General features: G+C 41.4%; 1 protein-coding gene across 1 annotated transcript in view; it reads right to left on the bottom strand.

Moving 5' to 3' along the window:
• Positions 1-9,995: 9,995 nt before the first annotated feature.
• prelp (proline and arginine rich end leucine rich repeat protein) overlaps positions 9,996-16,143 on the bottom strand; it is a 34,391-nt gene continuing 28,243 nt past the window's right edge. The window contains exon 3 of the mRNA XM_008109673.3: positions 9,996-15,296. Coding sequence (XP_008107880.1) covers positions 15,121-15,296 — 176 coding nt within the window. The 3' untranslated portion in view covers positions 9,996-15,120. The remainder of the gene's footprint in view (positions 15,297-16,143) is intronic.

Genomic DNA, 16,143 nt, shown 5'->3' with positions numbered 1-16,143 from the left:
GATTGAATATTCAAACTAAATTTTATTATTTATTTATTACAACATTTATATCCCGCCCTTCTCACCCGAGAGGGGACTCAGGGCGACTTACAATAAACACACATATAAAAATTATACAGTACACATAAATCAGATTAAAATTATTAATTTACATCAACATTCATAAAAACATTCTAAATATACATACAATTAACATACTTATACAAAGCAAATCTGTAGTTATTCTAAATGTGCATCACATTGGTCCTGATGTTCATTACACATTAGTGCACTTTGGGCACTCTTGTTGGTGTTTTGAAATTACTCGTAACTGATAAATTAGTTTCATAGTGCCTCTGTTACATAGCTAGGTACAGTGCAACCCCTGTATTTGGAGAGGATACATTCCAAGAATAGCACTGGAGGAGCTGGAGATGCCCACAAAGACTTCTGGGGGGAAAGGGATATTAGAAGTGTGGATAAGTGAAACCGTAGATATAAAATTTGTGGATTAGGGTGTCATGCTGTATACATAAGTGTCAGGCTCACTTCAAAGGACCAGTCTGAACGCAGATCAATGATAGCTGCTCTCAAATTCAATCTTTATTGAAGAATACATGACTTTGGAAAAGTCGAGAATGACCTAATGTTTACATACATCTAATTTTATCACTTCTGATGCAACGTAATATCACACGCAAATATCATCATCAAACCCCACCTTCGGGATCACATTTCTACCATGATTTCTATTCCCACACACTACAGCAATTATAATTGTTTATACTTTCAACTCTGAGTTCCCAGGCTCATTTTATCTCCTCCCGCCAGGTGCTTGCAGGGTTGTTTTATGTTATGAAGTCAGATTCAGGGCTTGGAAATTCAGCCCTGGGATCTGGCTCCATGACATGGCGCCCTCGTTTTCTTCGTCCTCCTCTTCGGTTCTTCTTTCATCATAGTTCGGAAACAAATCAAACAATAACTCTATGTGTCCATTTTGTCCAAAGTCCCCATATACTTTTTCAGTAAGCTGCGATGGAATACTGGGTGTATTTTCCCTAAACTTTTTGGCAATGCCAACTGGAAAGTCACTTCACTGATAACACCCTGTTTTCTGAATGGTCCAATATATTTGGGGCCCAGTTTTCTTGAAGGTAGCCCCAATTTGATGTTTTGGGTACTTAACCACACTAGATCTCCTTTATTTAATTTATCGCCTTCCACCCTCTTTCTGTCTGCGAACGCTTTATACTTTTTGTGTGCTTCCTTTAAGGATGCAGTCACTTGACTCCAACATTCTAGCATTTGCGTTTTCCACTTCCCTGCCTCTGTTTCCTCATTTTCTGTCCACCTTGGCAACTGGGGTAAAGGCTGTATTTCATACCCGTAAACTACTTCAAAGGGGGTTTTATTTGTTGCTGAATGTATAGTTGAATTAAAGGCTAGTTCCGCAAAAGCCAACCACCTAGACCAGTCATTTTGTCTCAAGTTAGAGTACATTCGAAGGAACTGCCCAAGCGTTTGCTGAGTACGTTCTACCGCCCCGTTTGTCATGGGGTGAAAAGCAGAACTTAGACTCCTTTCTGCTCCTAGCATTTCCAAGAATTTTTCCCAAAATTTTGCTGTGAACTGTACTCCTCTGTCACTGACTACTCTACTGGGACATCCATGTAGTTTGTAAATATGATTTATGTACAATTCAGCTAGTTTCTCAGCCGATGGTAGTTTCGTCAGCGCTATAAAGTGAGCCTGTTTAGAAAACAGGTCTAATACTGTCCAAATATAACGATGTCCTTTGCTAACCGGCAGTTCTCCCACAAAGTCCATAGCTACACATTCCCAAGGTCTGGTAGGTTCCGCTACTGTTTGTAACAATCCCATAGGCTTCCCTCCTCCCGATTTATTTCTGGCACAATCATCACATTGAACAACATGATTCTTTATGTCCTTCCTCATTCCTGGCCACCAACAATGTTTTACTATTGCCTTTGTTGTTTTTGTAATTCCTGTATGACCAGCGCTCTGGTTGTTGTGAAAACGATGCAGAATCTTAATCCTTAATATTGCTGGGATATACAGTTTCTTGTTCACAAACCAAAATCCCCCCTTCTGTTCCCCCTTTTCTGCGTTGGACGCGATCCATTGATCTCCTTCATAAGACTGTTTAAGTTCATTTCCCCAGTTTTCTTCCCCGCCGAGTTCAACAAAAGCCGTGTCCTCCTTTTGGGTTTGTGCTCTTGTCCTGACAGCTAAGCCCCATTGTTTGTCAGAGAATATTGTTCCCTCTTTTGCTGTGGTTATGCCTTCGTGTTGAGGCATGCGTGAAAGAGCATCTGCCAAGACGTTCTGCTTCCCTTGAAAAAACTTTAATTGGAAATCGAATCTGCTGAAGTATTGCGCCCATCTAATTTGTTTGGGGGACAATTTTCTAGGAGACTTTAAATATTGTAGGTTCTTATGGTCAGACCAAATTTCAAATGGGATTCCGCTTCCTTCGAGGAAGTGTCGCCAGCATTCTAAGGCTTTTAATATGGCTAATGCCTCTTTTTCCCATATTGGCCAACTTTTTTCAGTTTCGCTGAACTTCCGTGACAAATATCCACAGGGTTTTAAGTTCCCATTTTGATCTTTTTGCAATAGTACTGCCCCATACGCACAGTCTGAGGCATCGCAATGGATTATGAAAGGGCTCCTGATATCGGGGTGTTTTAGGATGGGTCCTTCAGTGAAGCATTCTTTTAAGGTTTCGAATGCCTTTTGGCATTCTGGCGTCCAACTCAGTTTGGCGCCAGGAGCTTTCACTTTTGCTGTCTCCCCTTTCCCTTTTGTTTTTAAAAGTTCTGTAAGGGGTGCGGTTATTTGCGCGAAACCTTTTATGAAGGGTCTGTAAAAATTTGCAAACCCCAGAAATGATTGTAATTGCCTCCTTGTTTGAGGCACTCCCCATTCTTTCACATCTGCTACTTTAGCTGGATCCATAGCTAACCCTTCTGGAGATATCCGATACCCCAGAAAGTCAATTTGAGTTTTATTGAATTCACATTTGGACAGTTTTGCGTACAGCTTTGCTTCTCTTAGTCTCTGCAAAACTTCCCGGACCAATTTTACGTGCTTTTCCTTATCTTCAGTTACAATCAAGATATCATCAAGAAATATGAATACCCCTCTGTACAATAACGGGTGTAGTATTTCATTTATAAGCTGCATAAAGCAGCCGCCTCCGTTTTTTAACCCGAAAGGCAAAATTTCGTATTCAAAATGGCCGAATGCGCAGGAAAATGCAGTTTTCCAAGTATCCTCCGGTTTGATCCTTAATTTATGATACGCTTCAATTAAATCCAGTTTAGTAAATATGCTCCCTTTCTTCAATACGGTAATTAAATCCTTGACTAAGGGCATAGGGTATTTATTGTCCTTAGTAATTGCGTTTAAATTTCGATAATCAATGCACAATCTTAGGGAGTTGTCTTTCTTTCTCCTAAATAACACTGGGGCCCCGAGAGGAGAATTGGATGGCTTAATGAAGCCTCGCGCCAGGTTTTTATCAATGTATTTCCTCAATTCCTCCTTCTCCTGCACAGACATGGGATACACTTTTGGTTTGGGTAAGTTTGCTCCTGGGGTTATTTCAATTTCTACTTCTATATTCCTTTTGGGAGGCAATTTACTGGCCTCTTTCTGATTGAAAACATCCACAAAGTCCCTGTATTCAGGTGGCAATAGCTGTGGGTCTATTTCCCCTGCTTCATCTTCCTCGTCCTCCTCTTCTGCAATTTTGCTTATCTCCCATTGCATCTGCTGTTCTTTGAATGCTAGGCTTTTTCCTCTCCAATCTACTTCAGTATTTGCCTGTTCGAGCCATGGTATCCCTAATATTACGTGGTATGTGGCAATAGGGGCTATCACAAAGGATATTCTTCCTTCCCATTTGCCTATTTTACATGGGATTCCTCGTATTTCCTTTGTAGATACTTCCCCAGCAGCGACTGATCCATCTAGCTGCGAAAATGCAATTGGGGAGTCAAGCGCCATCTGCTGGCATTTCAGCGCTCCTGCTAACTCCGGGGTTATAATATTTCTAGAACACCCACAATCCACAAATGCCTTGCAGGTGGCCCGATTTTCTAGCCCTGAGAGGCAGATTGGCACTACTATCATGCAGTTGTCCCGACTCACCAGTTTTTCTGAAGATTCTGGGGCCTGCACCTCCTCTTCCGCGCGCCTCCCGGTAGCTGGCTTGGGCTTTGGGGCTTTTGGCGGCTCCCCCTTCCGGGCCCAGCATTCTGCTGCTCGATGGCCCGTCTTCCCACATACAAAGCATCCCGGTTTAGGTTTGTTGTCGTCTCCTCTGGAGGGAATCCCCGGCCTCCCTCCGGGTCTTTCCTGCTTCCTCGTTTCTCCTCGACCCCTCGCCACCGGTCTTTGCTGGCCGCTGCCGCTCCTGAAGCGCTTTACTTGGGCCAGGGTGGATTCGACGCGCCCCGCTAGTTGAATCCATCCCTGGAGCGTTTCGGGGTCGTCTCTGTGCGCTGCCCAGCTGAAGATCTCGGGGCGCAGTCCCTCTTTAAATAACTCCACTTTGGTCACTTCAGACCATTCTGGTACCCTTTCCGCGAGGTGAAGGAATTCCTCTGCGTACTCGGGCACTGTTTTGTCCCTCTGCTTTATTCCTTTCAGCTGGTCTCGAGCCCTCAATTGCTCTAGCCGGTCTCTGAACCGGTTCTCCAGTGCGGCGAGGAAGCGGGGCACTGACCTCAGGCATGGGTCGCGTCTGGCATGAAGCTGCACATACCAGCTGGCTGCTCCTCGCTTTAGTGTGTTGCCGATGGCTCGAACCCTGCTTGCCTCGGAGGGGAATGTGTGTGCATTGTCTTCCATGTATCCTCTGATGCTAATTAGAAAAAAGTTCAGTTCATCTGATTCCCCTCCGTATTCTAGTTTGAGATCTTCCCTTCTAGGCATCCATTCTGCAGCCCGTTGATGCTGTCTGGGAGGCATGGGGAAGGGTTGCATCAGGTTTCCTCGGGCGGCTCCTTGGAACACGCCGCGCCCCACTCCGGTGGTCATTCTGCGCGGCTCCCGAAAGTCTGCCGCCGCTGTCGGCTCTTCCGCCCATCCGCATACTGGCCTTGCTGTAGCCCCCTCATCTCGCCTTTCCTCGTCGTACGGCACATCCTCCTCCTCTTCCTGGATCCCCCGCTCCTCTCCGCCTTCGTCTGCTAATCCACTGGACCCGATCCCTGGCCCCAGTGGCCTTTCCACCCCGACGCCCATTCGGGGGGTTGGGAGCTCTGTTGGAGATGGCGGCCTCAGAGTTCCCAGGGCTCGCTGACGCTCCACTTCTCGCGCCATTCTGTCCCGGAACTCCAGCTCCCGCCAGTATTCCTCATCTCCCTCGTCCCTTGCCGCCACGGGACTCTGCGTTGACGCTCGCTGGCCCCTCTGGCTCCAATCTCCTTCTTTACTTGGTTCTCTCTCGGCGCCATATCGGCTGGGCTCCTTTTGGAGATTCTCTTCCAATAATGGCACCAATCTCCCCACGGTTTCCGACAGCCTGGATAAATTAGTTTCCAGGATGGATAACCGCAGGGCCACGGTCTCCGGCATACTTCCTCCAGATCCCCAACTGGTTTCTGCAGCCGCAGAGACGCCTCTTCCTCCCCTGGGAATTCTCTGGGTCACGCCGTTCGGCCTGGGGTACCCCGTAGAGGAAGCTATGGCTTGCAGCGTTTCTTCTCTCTTCGGCCGGGCCCCTTGCAAAGGCCTCTCTGCCCCATTTGGGCTTTGATCTCCTTCTTCACTCATTATCACTTCACTGCGAATTCCGCAGGAGGGTGAGAAATGGATTCTCGACTTTAATGTCAGGCTCACTTCAAAGGACCAGTCTGAACGCAGATCAATGATAGCTGCTCTCAAATTCAATCTTTATTGAAGAATACATGACTTTGGAAAAGTCGAGAATGACCTAATGTTTACATACATCTAATTTTATCACTTCTGATGCAACGTAATATCACACGCAAATATCATCATCAAACCCCACCTTCGGGATCACATTTCTACCATGATTTCTATTCCCACACACTACAGCAATTATAATTGTTTATACTTTCAACTCTGAGTTCCCAGGCTCATTTTATCTCCTCCCGCCAGGTGCTTGCAGGGTTGTTTTATGTTATGAAGTCAGATTCAGGGCTTGGAAATTCAGCCCTGGGATCTGGCTCCATGACACATAAGATTATATAAATGTAACACGTCATACATGATCCCATCAAAAAAAATTACAGAAATGAAATATAGTTCATCCTAGCTGCGAAGGCTGTGGTCTGGCAGCCAAGTCTAACTCCATTCAAGTGATAATTCTTGATGGGTGACTGCAAGCCATCTGCTCTATCCAGGCATGGGTCTTTAAAGTGAAAATGTCTTAGACATATGTAAAGTAGGACACCTGGCTACCTCACCTGTGATGAATATTAAATCCCTCAAGTTGGTGGTGAAATAAAATTTATCTTAAGTTTAGTGGAAAGCTGACAAACTCTGTGTTTCTCTCACATCCTGGAGTTGGTCCCAAATACTTTTCTTTTACTGAAGCAGAAGCAACAGCACACAGAGAGAACAGGGCATCTCCTTTTATTAAGAGCCATTAAAGGGCCAGGCTTCAGTGTGACATTCAAGAAGGGGAAGAGGGGAGGAGATAAATAAGAGGGAAAATATAAAGCAGTGCATTTGCAATCCTAATGGACTATCACTGGGAAAATTCAGAACAGTGATGGATTCAGGTTTCAGTGTAATGCTGATATTAGAAATCAGAAGAGTTTGGAAATAACTTTAAATATGAACAGCATTATTATTATTATTATTATTATTATTATTATTATTATTATTATTATTAATATTCCGCCCTATCTCCCCAAGGGGACTCAGAGCAGATCACAGTACACATACATGGCAAACATTCAGGACAGAACAGAATAAGACAAACAGAAGGAGGTATGTAGTCTTGAACTCCAGTTTTATAGTGCTTTGGAGGTTGAGGTTGCACTCAGATTCAGTCACAGTGGGTGCTGTTGCTTCATTCTCTATGACGAAGAGCCATCAGGACTTCCTCCTTCCACCTTCCTCTCGGTCATCGCACTCTGGTCTTGTTATTTTATGGTGTCATAAAATACCTCCTCTGCAATTTGCGGTACCTAATTTCTCTACTTACAACTTATAAGCTGTTTTCTTTTCTTTAAATTTTTTTTGATTGAGCTTTGAATCTTGTAAAGTAGAATAAATTAACATCGAAAGAGTGAGAACATTTGTTTTAATAGAAAGTAGGAAAGTGAGAAGGAAAAAAACGTGGAAGAGAATGGCAATTTTTTTTTGAATAATATATGTATATCTAGGGGAGAAAAAAAGAAGAAGAAGAGAGAGAAAAAGTTTTTGACTTCCTTCTTACTTTGATAGCCCTATAGTCCATTTCCAGTCCATACTTTCTTGTTTTAATTATACTTCCCCGCTGTCGTCTTCTTATCCTTGAGATTGTATACTTTCAGCAAATGCTTATAAGCTGTTTTCGAACTGCTTAGGTAAACCGTGAGCTAGGCTTGAAGTTGAGCGCTCACCTCGACCGGGCTTTGAACTGGCCACCTTTCAGTTGGTAGATCTTATTACTGCTAGTGATTTACCAGCTGTGCTACAGCCCAGCTCAATCAGAGTATCCATCCACCTATTCATCTATCCATGCATCCAGCTAGCTAGCTACCACATCTTTCCACTTAAAAAATAGCCTGGTTTATTTAGAACCCAATTCTGGATCCAACAGGACCCTGTTGCTTTCTGACTATTTGGTAGTATAATGGGTTTTTTCCTCTGATTTCATTTTTCCCCAACACACTATTTGAGTCTACTAACCATCTCTTTCCAATCTATTGTTCCCAATTACTTGAGTGGCTGGCTGTCTTGATGGTGTCACTAAAATGTCCCCAGTTGTCCCTGCTTTGAACCAAACACAAACATGATGATTCCCTGTGTGATGTAGATTTGAGCATTATGAATTACTAAAAACTATAATTTCCAAATCAGGAAATGCAAAATGTGGCAGCAGCACCTGGCAATATATGGAAGCATGCCACAAATAGAACAAGTGCCCTTGCTGTCCACAGCAGAAACAGATACATCCGTCAGTCCCACTATTTGCCATATCTGAGCTTCCTTACTCTTCAGGTCTCTATGATATTCCAGATTTGGGCAAATTCCGCAAAAACAAGCTGAATCAAAATTTTCTTTCTTTTGAGGTGAACACCTTCAATAGGTGTATTTATTTCCAGTATGGAAATGATCATATTGAATCTGCCTGACTTCAAGTTGTTAAAAATTAGGAGGAAAAGTGACAACCATAATACAGCACTAATATGGTTGAAAATACAGAATTTTAAACACTCAAAGCCAGTATTTTTAAGCATTCAAAAGTCCTGGTTGTGACTCCACCAGTCTGTCAGCTTCAGCTTTTCTCCCACCCCAAACATGGTGAAAATTGTGAATTTTGATAAATTTTGATGAAAACAAATGGCAAAAATTCTCACCTCTCTTGAGTCTATCAAAAAGACTCAAATTCCTATAACTGACGAGGGTACATAGCGTGGTGTCATATTATTAACCCATTTCCATGTTTCCAAATAAGGTCATGAAATGTGTTCTGTTCATTCAAAATGGAATCTCAATGAACTGAACCCATTGTAAATGAGTATTACAAATCTGTCATTCACTACATCTGCTAGTGGGAGAGGAATTGGGGAAGTAAAACAAATCTTCATCAATAAATGCAGTCAGAACTCAGGAAGCTGTTGAGTTTTGCTTTAAATTGATCATTTTGACTAAACATTCCAGTACCTACTTCAGGAAATAAAGTGTTAGGAAAAAAATGCCGTAATTGAAAGGTTGTGAGGTTACAGTTTTAGTAAAGCCCTGCCCTCTTTTGTATTTTGCATGGAAATAAAGTTATAGGTAGACATTCCACTGCCTAAATATCTGCTTTAATAGCAGAAAGAGTGTGTGCCCTTATTCATTGCCTGGCTGAAAAATTGGGAAGTAATGGTGGAAAGACAGTTACAAGAGTTTTCCTCAGCATTTGTCCAATACTTTTAATCTCTGGAGTGTTTTTGGGAATGGTAAGGATGCTTTCTATGGATTTGGGGGGGGGGAGGCAAAATGGGGAAGGGGGCATGGAGGCTTGGCCATGTCCAGCTGTGTCCACCCAGTATCAGCTGGACTAGGCAGCATTTTGACCTGTCTGGATGGGGTTTTGTGTATTTTTGATCTGCAGAAAAGCATCTAAAAGATTTTACTGTGAAACTTTCTATGGCAGTTGTTCTCAACCTGTGGTCCCCCAGATGTTTTGACCTTCAACTCCCAGAAATCCTAACAGCTGGTAAACTGGCTAAGATTTCTGGGAGTTGTAGAGCTAAACACTTGGGGACCCATAGGTTGAGAACCACTGTTCTATGGGGTAAAATTAATATTATTGTCTGCTTGGGTCTTGTAAGGAAGTAAAATAGAACAAAGTATATATTTTGGGTACTTACTTAGGCGATCCCTCGTAGTTCAGGGATGATGGTCCTCTATTTCTTGGAAGATGCCTGTGTGTGATTTTTTAAAAATGTGTGGAGGTCGGTGCATGGCCGGTCAACATACAGTCTTCACAGATTGAGGTCCCAGCAGTGGTGTGATTAACACAACTAGAGTGGCTTCTCAGTCTGTTGCAGCCTTCTTCCTCCTTCACAGCCATTGTAACATGTACCATGTTATCCTCCGCCTGCTCCGCCATTGAGGTCTTAGGGTCTTCAGATTATTCTTGGTCTGGATCCTCCCCTGTGGCCACTCCTGGGAGTGCATGACTCCAGGGGGTTGTGCCCGCAGGTTCATAGGAACACGCAAGCCCCCTCACTACGGCAAGGTGACAATCCATCGAGGGGGATATATTTTGGGTGGTACTGGTGTGTATTCACATGTTTTAAGTAAATTAAACTGAAACATACAGAACATATTTTATTATGCTATAAACAGAAATCAGCAAACCATATTCCAAGTGTTACAAGCATAAATCCCGAGTAATTCAACAAATATTAATGGCATTATGCTAATTTACACTGGTGTAACAGAATGCCAGATAAGGCTTGTCAGATAGACAGATTAAATTAAAAGCAAGTTTCATGCCTGCATTACTGTTAAAATAAGTGATCCCAAGCATGCCCAACCCCAACATGGGTACCAGTGGGATATGCTGAGTTTTGTCGTGAAATATGTCCTGTGGACTGAGGTTGTTTGGTCACAAGGGGCAAAATCCAGCATCCCCTATTGATGTGCAAGGGTTTTGATTTAAGGGTACAGCCAAGCAATTGGTTGGAAATGGGCAGAAATTGGAAATACAAGCTGGAAGACTGTGTGCTGAATTTGTGTTTACTACAGAGCTCCACAGTATGCTTCCATATTGGTTTGGTAGAACTTGAAACAGGAGATAAAAAGGGAAAATATGGAAAATTTTGAGAAGGATACTTATGAAATTTCAAGTCAAGACAATAAAGAAACAGTAAAGTAGGAAGGGTAAAAGCAAGGGGAATAGAGAGAAGAAGGGAGAGATAGCATGAATCTTTCAATGAAAGACATTTCTAATATGTACCCTCTTGTTTGCTTTTTCAAGAAAAGAAGAACAGATAAGATCAAAGCAACTTCTATTGATATTTTGCCCTTCACCTGGGAGAGACAGCATATCGTTAGCAGTTTGATCATTTTGATTAATATAATATAAACATCCTTAAGTGGTTAGGAACTTGAGCAAAATATCTATAATTACTGTGTTTCATCCAGATGATTTGTATAACCTTTGGAAGAGAATATGTTCATCAAAGTTTGGGAAGGTGACCATATCTATGTGATGTTAACAAAACTGTTTGAATATGGTTTTGTCATATGAATTCCGAGAGAGATGTGTGGAGCAGGAAAATAGAAGAAGACTTTGGAGCTATGATCTGGGGTGTATCAATAGTGCAAAATTATAGCAGTTTGAAAGTACTATAAGTGTTATTATTCTATTCTAATGTACCTTAGAATTTGCAGTTTTGCAAGCCTTCTTTGTGAGAGTATTGACACCTGGCAAAACTACAAATCCCAGGATTCTGTAGGATGGAGCAATGGCATTTAAAGTGATGCAATAATTCTGCACTGTGGATACACTTGGTTGAAGTGAAACTCTTCAAGGTGTAGAAGTTTGCTCTGTGGGATCAGATGCATGGATAAGTACATTTACTGCCTGCATTAGGAGATATCTACCTGCTTATATTATGAGCTCCTTGTATATTTGTAAAGCAAAAATTAAAATGATCTCATAGGTCTCTGCCATTCAAAGGACTCTAAAACACTGTTGTGCCACAACTCAGGGGTATTGAAAAAAAAACAATACACACAGAGCCATGCTGAAAAACCAGGGCGTGAAATCCTCACCTATTTCTGAGTCAGCGGACGTTCTTGTAAGCATGGGTTGAAATATGAAAACAAATATAAAGAGTAGGCTACAAATGTGAAAATTACATATGGATTTAGATCCCAGTTTCTTTTATGAAATCCAGAGTAAACTTAGTTTTATTCATCTCCATGATGATAAACAAAATATCCTGACTTGACTTAAAAATCATTTTATAACATACAGCAAGGACACAGGTTGCTGAGGCAGAGCAAATCTTGAGGCTTGACTCATGGAAGTGAGTTATGCAAATTTGATTGAGTAAATATCATGTGATTAGATTGTACCAAAAGGGAACCAGACTGTACATTGAAGGTGATTTATGCAAATCAGAATAGGAAAGGCTGGTACTGTTCCATTCCATTATCTGGGCGGGGGCCACAAGGAGGCATTAGAGAGAGAAGGATAGTCCATTTTACAGGAGGGAACTGAAGGAGGAAAACCAACCCCCCCATTTTCAATTGTTATTCCTCCTCCCCACTTTCCATGTTATAAACGAGGGTTATTCCCACAACGGAGACATGGGTAGGGGGAATAATAGGAAAACTGGGGGAAAAGGTTTTCCTCCTTCAACCCATCCTCCACTCCCATAAAATGGATTATCCTTCTCTCTCTAGCACCTCCTAGTGGCCTCCGTCCTGATAATGGAACAGGAACTGAAAGGCTTTGATTCTGCTAACTTGATGGGCATTTTAAATGAATTATTTAATTTCGTCCCTGGGAAAAAGTTATCTGGGGATTGTAACATTTACTGAATGGATATCTTAATCTCCAATGATTATCATGATTATGATTTTAAAGTCATGTACTCTTAATGGACGTGGATCTAAAAAGATAAGATAGATTACTTTGTTTTGTGCCTTCAAGTCAATTCTGACTTGTAGCAACACCATCTAAATATTTTCCTAATCTTCATTTAACATTTCAACATTGAAAATGCATGAGCAATCACTTGTCGATTTTGTCAACTGTCCTGGACAGTATGACTGTAAAGAGGACAGCATTTAACTTTCAATTTATGAGTAGAGTTTTTTCGAGTACAATACTGGACCCAAGCATTTTAAATTCAAATGTTTGTACTGTTGCCTTGGGTAAGCCCATATTTATTGGCCTCGATTCTTTCACCATAAAATAGAAAGAATAAACATTTGTCTCATAGGCTGGATGCAAAGTGAAATGAGGACTAAATTAAATATGTTTACATCTATCCTTATCACACTACACTTTTATTGTACTATGATTTCACTTCAATTGCCTTGGAAAAAATCCTTTGGGATTCTGTGGTTTGTAGTTTAGTGGGGACTGAGAGCTCTCTAGCTGATAGTTCTAAATATCCATTCCTAAACCTCAAAGCCATTTGTTGTATTCCAAAGTGGAAAATAATGCTATAAAAGAATCATGGAATATGCAGCACCCATGTTCTTTGTGCCTTTGTATGTCTTATGGCAAGAGGCTGTGTTACAGCTGATTGGACCTGTCCAAAATCACACACACAACCCCAAGCAGTTGCTAAGTCCCTTTCAGCTGCTACTAAGGTGGAAGGAAAATGTATCTAGAAACTGGAGAAATTAAGAAAATCCTACCCCACCACACCACACACACACACACACACACACACACACACACACACACACCACAATTCAATTTAGTTGGTGGTTTTCTTGTAATTAAATATCTTTACTTCTGTGCTGATTGTTGTGTGCTTGAAGCACACAATCCACAGCATAGGGGAAAACAAAGCACATATTCCATCAATTCAAGTGACTGCTGCCCAATTATGGAGGGGTTTGCACTCTTAAGCCATATGGAGACTCTGCTAATATCCACTCAATACTTATGTACATTTCAATGACTTTCCTCAGACTGTATTTTGAGCTATATTATAAGGAAGGGGGAAAACAGACTTTACCTTGAGTAGTTATAAAGGAGGGGGCATGTTCTGAATAATGAAGGAAAAGTTTAGTTTATAACATCTGGATCGACATCACTAGGTACAATGTTTTAAGGTTATTATCTTTTGTGTCACACATCAACTTTCATGCAAAGAAATATGGTACAGCATCAAGACCTCTGATGAGAAACAGATTGCATCAGAAAGTTCATAATGGGGCACATCATGCAGAAACAAAACAAAACAAAACAAAACATGAACCTATCTCTGAAAGTCACCAAGACAACAAAACTGTCTTTTACAGCTGTGTTACTCTGTGGCAATTTCTCTCTGCCATTGCAATTAAATCACACCAACCAATTGAAACCAGATGCCAAGACCCCCTATTGGATTAACATAAAATTCTGCTCATGCAGCATGACAATATGTTGTTCCTTTTATGGACCCCTCTCCATGGCCATTAAGTGACTGGTCAAGAGCAACGTGCACCAGAGAAGTGATTAACTGAGCTTCGAACCAGACACACAACGGGGACATAATTCCTCAGGATCTGAGAAGGAACAAGAGGAAATCTCAAAAGATGGCTTTGTCATCTGGCATCTGTCTATGCTCAGAAGCTTGACAAGTACTTATTTTTCTTACCAGCCATTAAAACCAACAGAAGGAAGGTAAGTCTAGCACAGCTGTTGGGCATTGTGTGAGGAAGGTACAATGATAAAAAAATACTGAGGCATAACTGAGTTACACTTTTGAATGTCATGGACAGGATGTCAGTCAGTATTAAATTGTTAAGGATGGCACCAGCAATGATTATCTTGTGAAACAGTGGCTCATAACAAGAGCTGGTAGTCACTTTTCCTTTGTTTAGAATTTTCCTAAAGGATGTTGTTGTATACAACCTCTACCACCTCAAAGAACAAAAACCGTAGGTTGTTCAGACACTATTCTTTGCACCCACAATGTTCAACAGTTTACAATCTGCTCTGTAGTTTGTGTATCCATCCCTATCTGCAACAGAACAGAATTCTTACTATCTACATTTATGACTGCCATGCATTCAATTATTTCTTTCTTCTTAGCTCAACTTTATGTTTAGACAAATAGTGCTTAACAAAGAAACCATTTAAATGTGCTTTGGTACATTCATCTTTCTGACAGTTATGATGGAGGTACCATTTACAATGCTGATATTGTTGTGAGGCCAATGACTATTTGAAGTTCTAGGCAGCAAGATGGGAATACACATGCTAGATGCTAGATGCAGATTCGTATGTTCTCTTCTATATATATTTGATAAAAGTAAGGGACAGTATAGCACAGGGATTGTACTCATTTTCTCATTCAAATGCTGTTGAACTGCAGTTCCTAATATTCTTCACCATTGGCTAAACCAGCTAGGGCTGCTGGAGTTGTAATTCAGCAATACCTGGAATATGATGTAATTTCCACCTGGTGTGGAGGATTCCAGTATTACAGTTGTGTAAATGTTGTGGATATCAAAGAAGAATCTGTGCAACACTCCTAGCAGAGCAGACTCTCAATAAGATGCTACATAAAATAAGAGTTACACCGAGAACACAGCTTCCTGCAGACAGAAAAAGAAGCAGCAGAATGGAGTAGCAAAGAGAAGGCACTGGGGAGGCAAGGTCAGGGTAGAGATGATAAGCTATATTTCCCCATGTCTAACATAGACTGGAATCAAGTCACTGCACAAAGTCAAGCTCCCAAAGAGTGGCAACTGCTGCGAGGCTTAGAATACGACAGATTGCAAGAGTCGGAAACACATCATCAGGTCCAAGGGGATCGGTGGCTTCAAATGGTTGCCATCTAGGCGCAGATAACGAAGGCGGGGAACGTTTTGAAGATCTGAAGATGGTTCTTGAAAAGTCATCAGAGATATGGGGCATATCTGGGTCCCGTTGATTTCTAAAGGAAGAAAAAATGGTAATAGATTAGGAGAGTGAGGATGGCCAAAGACAATGAGTTTTCCTTCTTTTTTTCCTTTTTTTTTGCACCCAGTGTGCAAAGGCATTTTAATCTATGAAAGCACATACTACTATTTCTTTCTCTCAGGTATTCTCAAAGGTGCTACAAAATCACTTTGCATACTGATATTTCAAACAGGGTTATGTTTTTGACTTCTTTCCACCCAGTGAGCCTTCCATATCCATCCATTGTCAGTTGCCAGAATTATTCTAAGTGCAAAGAGAGAACAAAGAAAAATGGAGCCCCATGAAGACAAACAAATGTAATATACCTTGATCTACCTACTTCCACTTGCCTTAAAGTAAGCTATACATGGTGCTTTGAAAGTGAATTTAAATTCAGTGGCCATTACAGAAACATTTTATCAATACCACAGCATTGCCACTGCTAATGTTTACAGTTGCTGAACATATATCTGAAGCTGAATATTACATTGGTGCCATCTGAAGAGATGATGGTGATTGAATCTGAACCAGTTATTCATCAAATTTTAAGGAGCTAACCAAGGTACTGAATCTACAGGTGAGAGGGGAAATCGAAATCCACATCTTCAATATCGCCTTTAAAGTTTGGACCAAAATCCCAGCTTGATTCACTGCTCCACTGGCATTGGAGCTATGATCTACAACTGCTTGCATGCTGTAATAAATATGTCCTGCCATAGTATGACACTTACATTGTTGTTATTTAATGCAACATAGATATGGCTGCCCCTTTGAAAATGGATTATATTTCTGCAGTGGTTCTTTTTGATCCTAGGATAGACATTGCTATCCTTTATGAGGAA

Source organism: Anolis carolinensis, chromosome 4 (assembly GCF_035594765.1).
Source record: "Anolis carolinensis isolate JA03-04 chromosome 4, rAnoCar3.1.pri, whole genome shotgun sequence".
In the NCBI taxonomy this organism is placed as follows: Eukaryota; Metazoa; Chordata; class Lepidosauria; order Squamata; family Dactyloidae; genus Anolis; species Anolis carolinensis.
The sequence above is the reverse complement of the archived record's forward strand: the minus strand, read 5'-3'. Positions and strand labels throughout refer to the sequence as shown.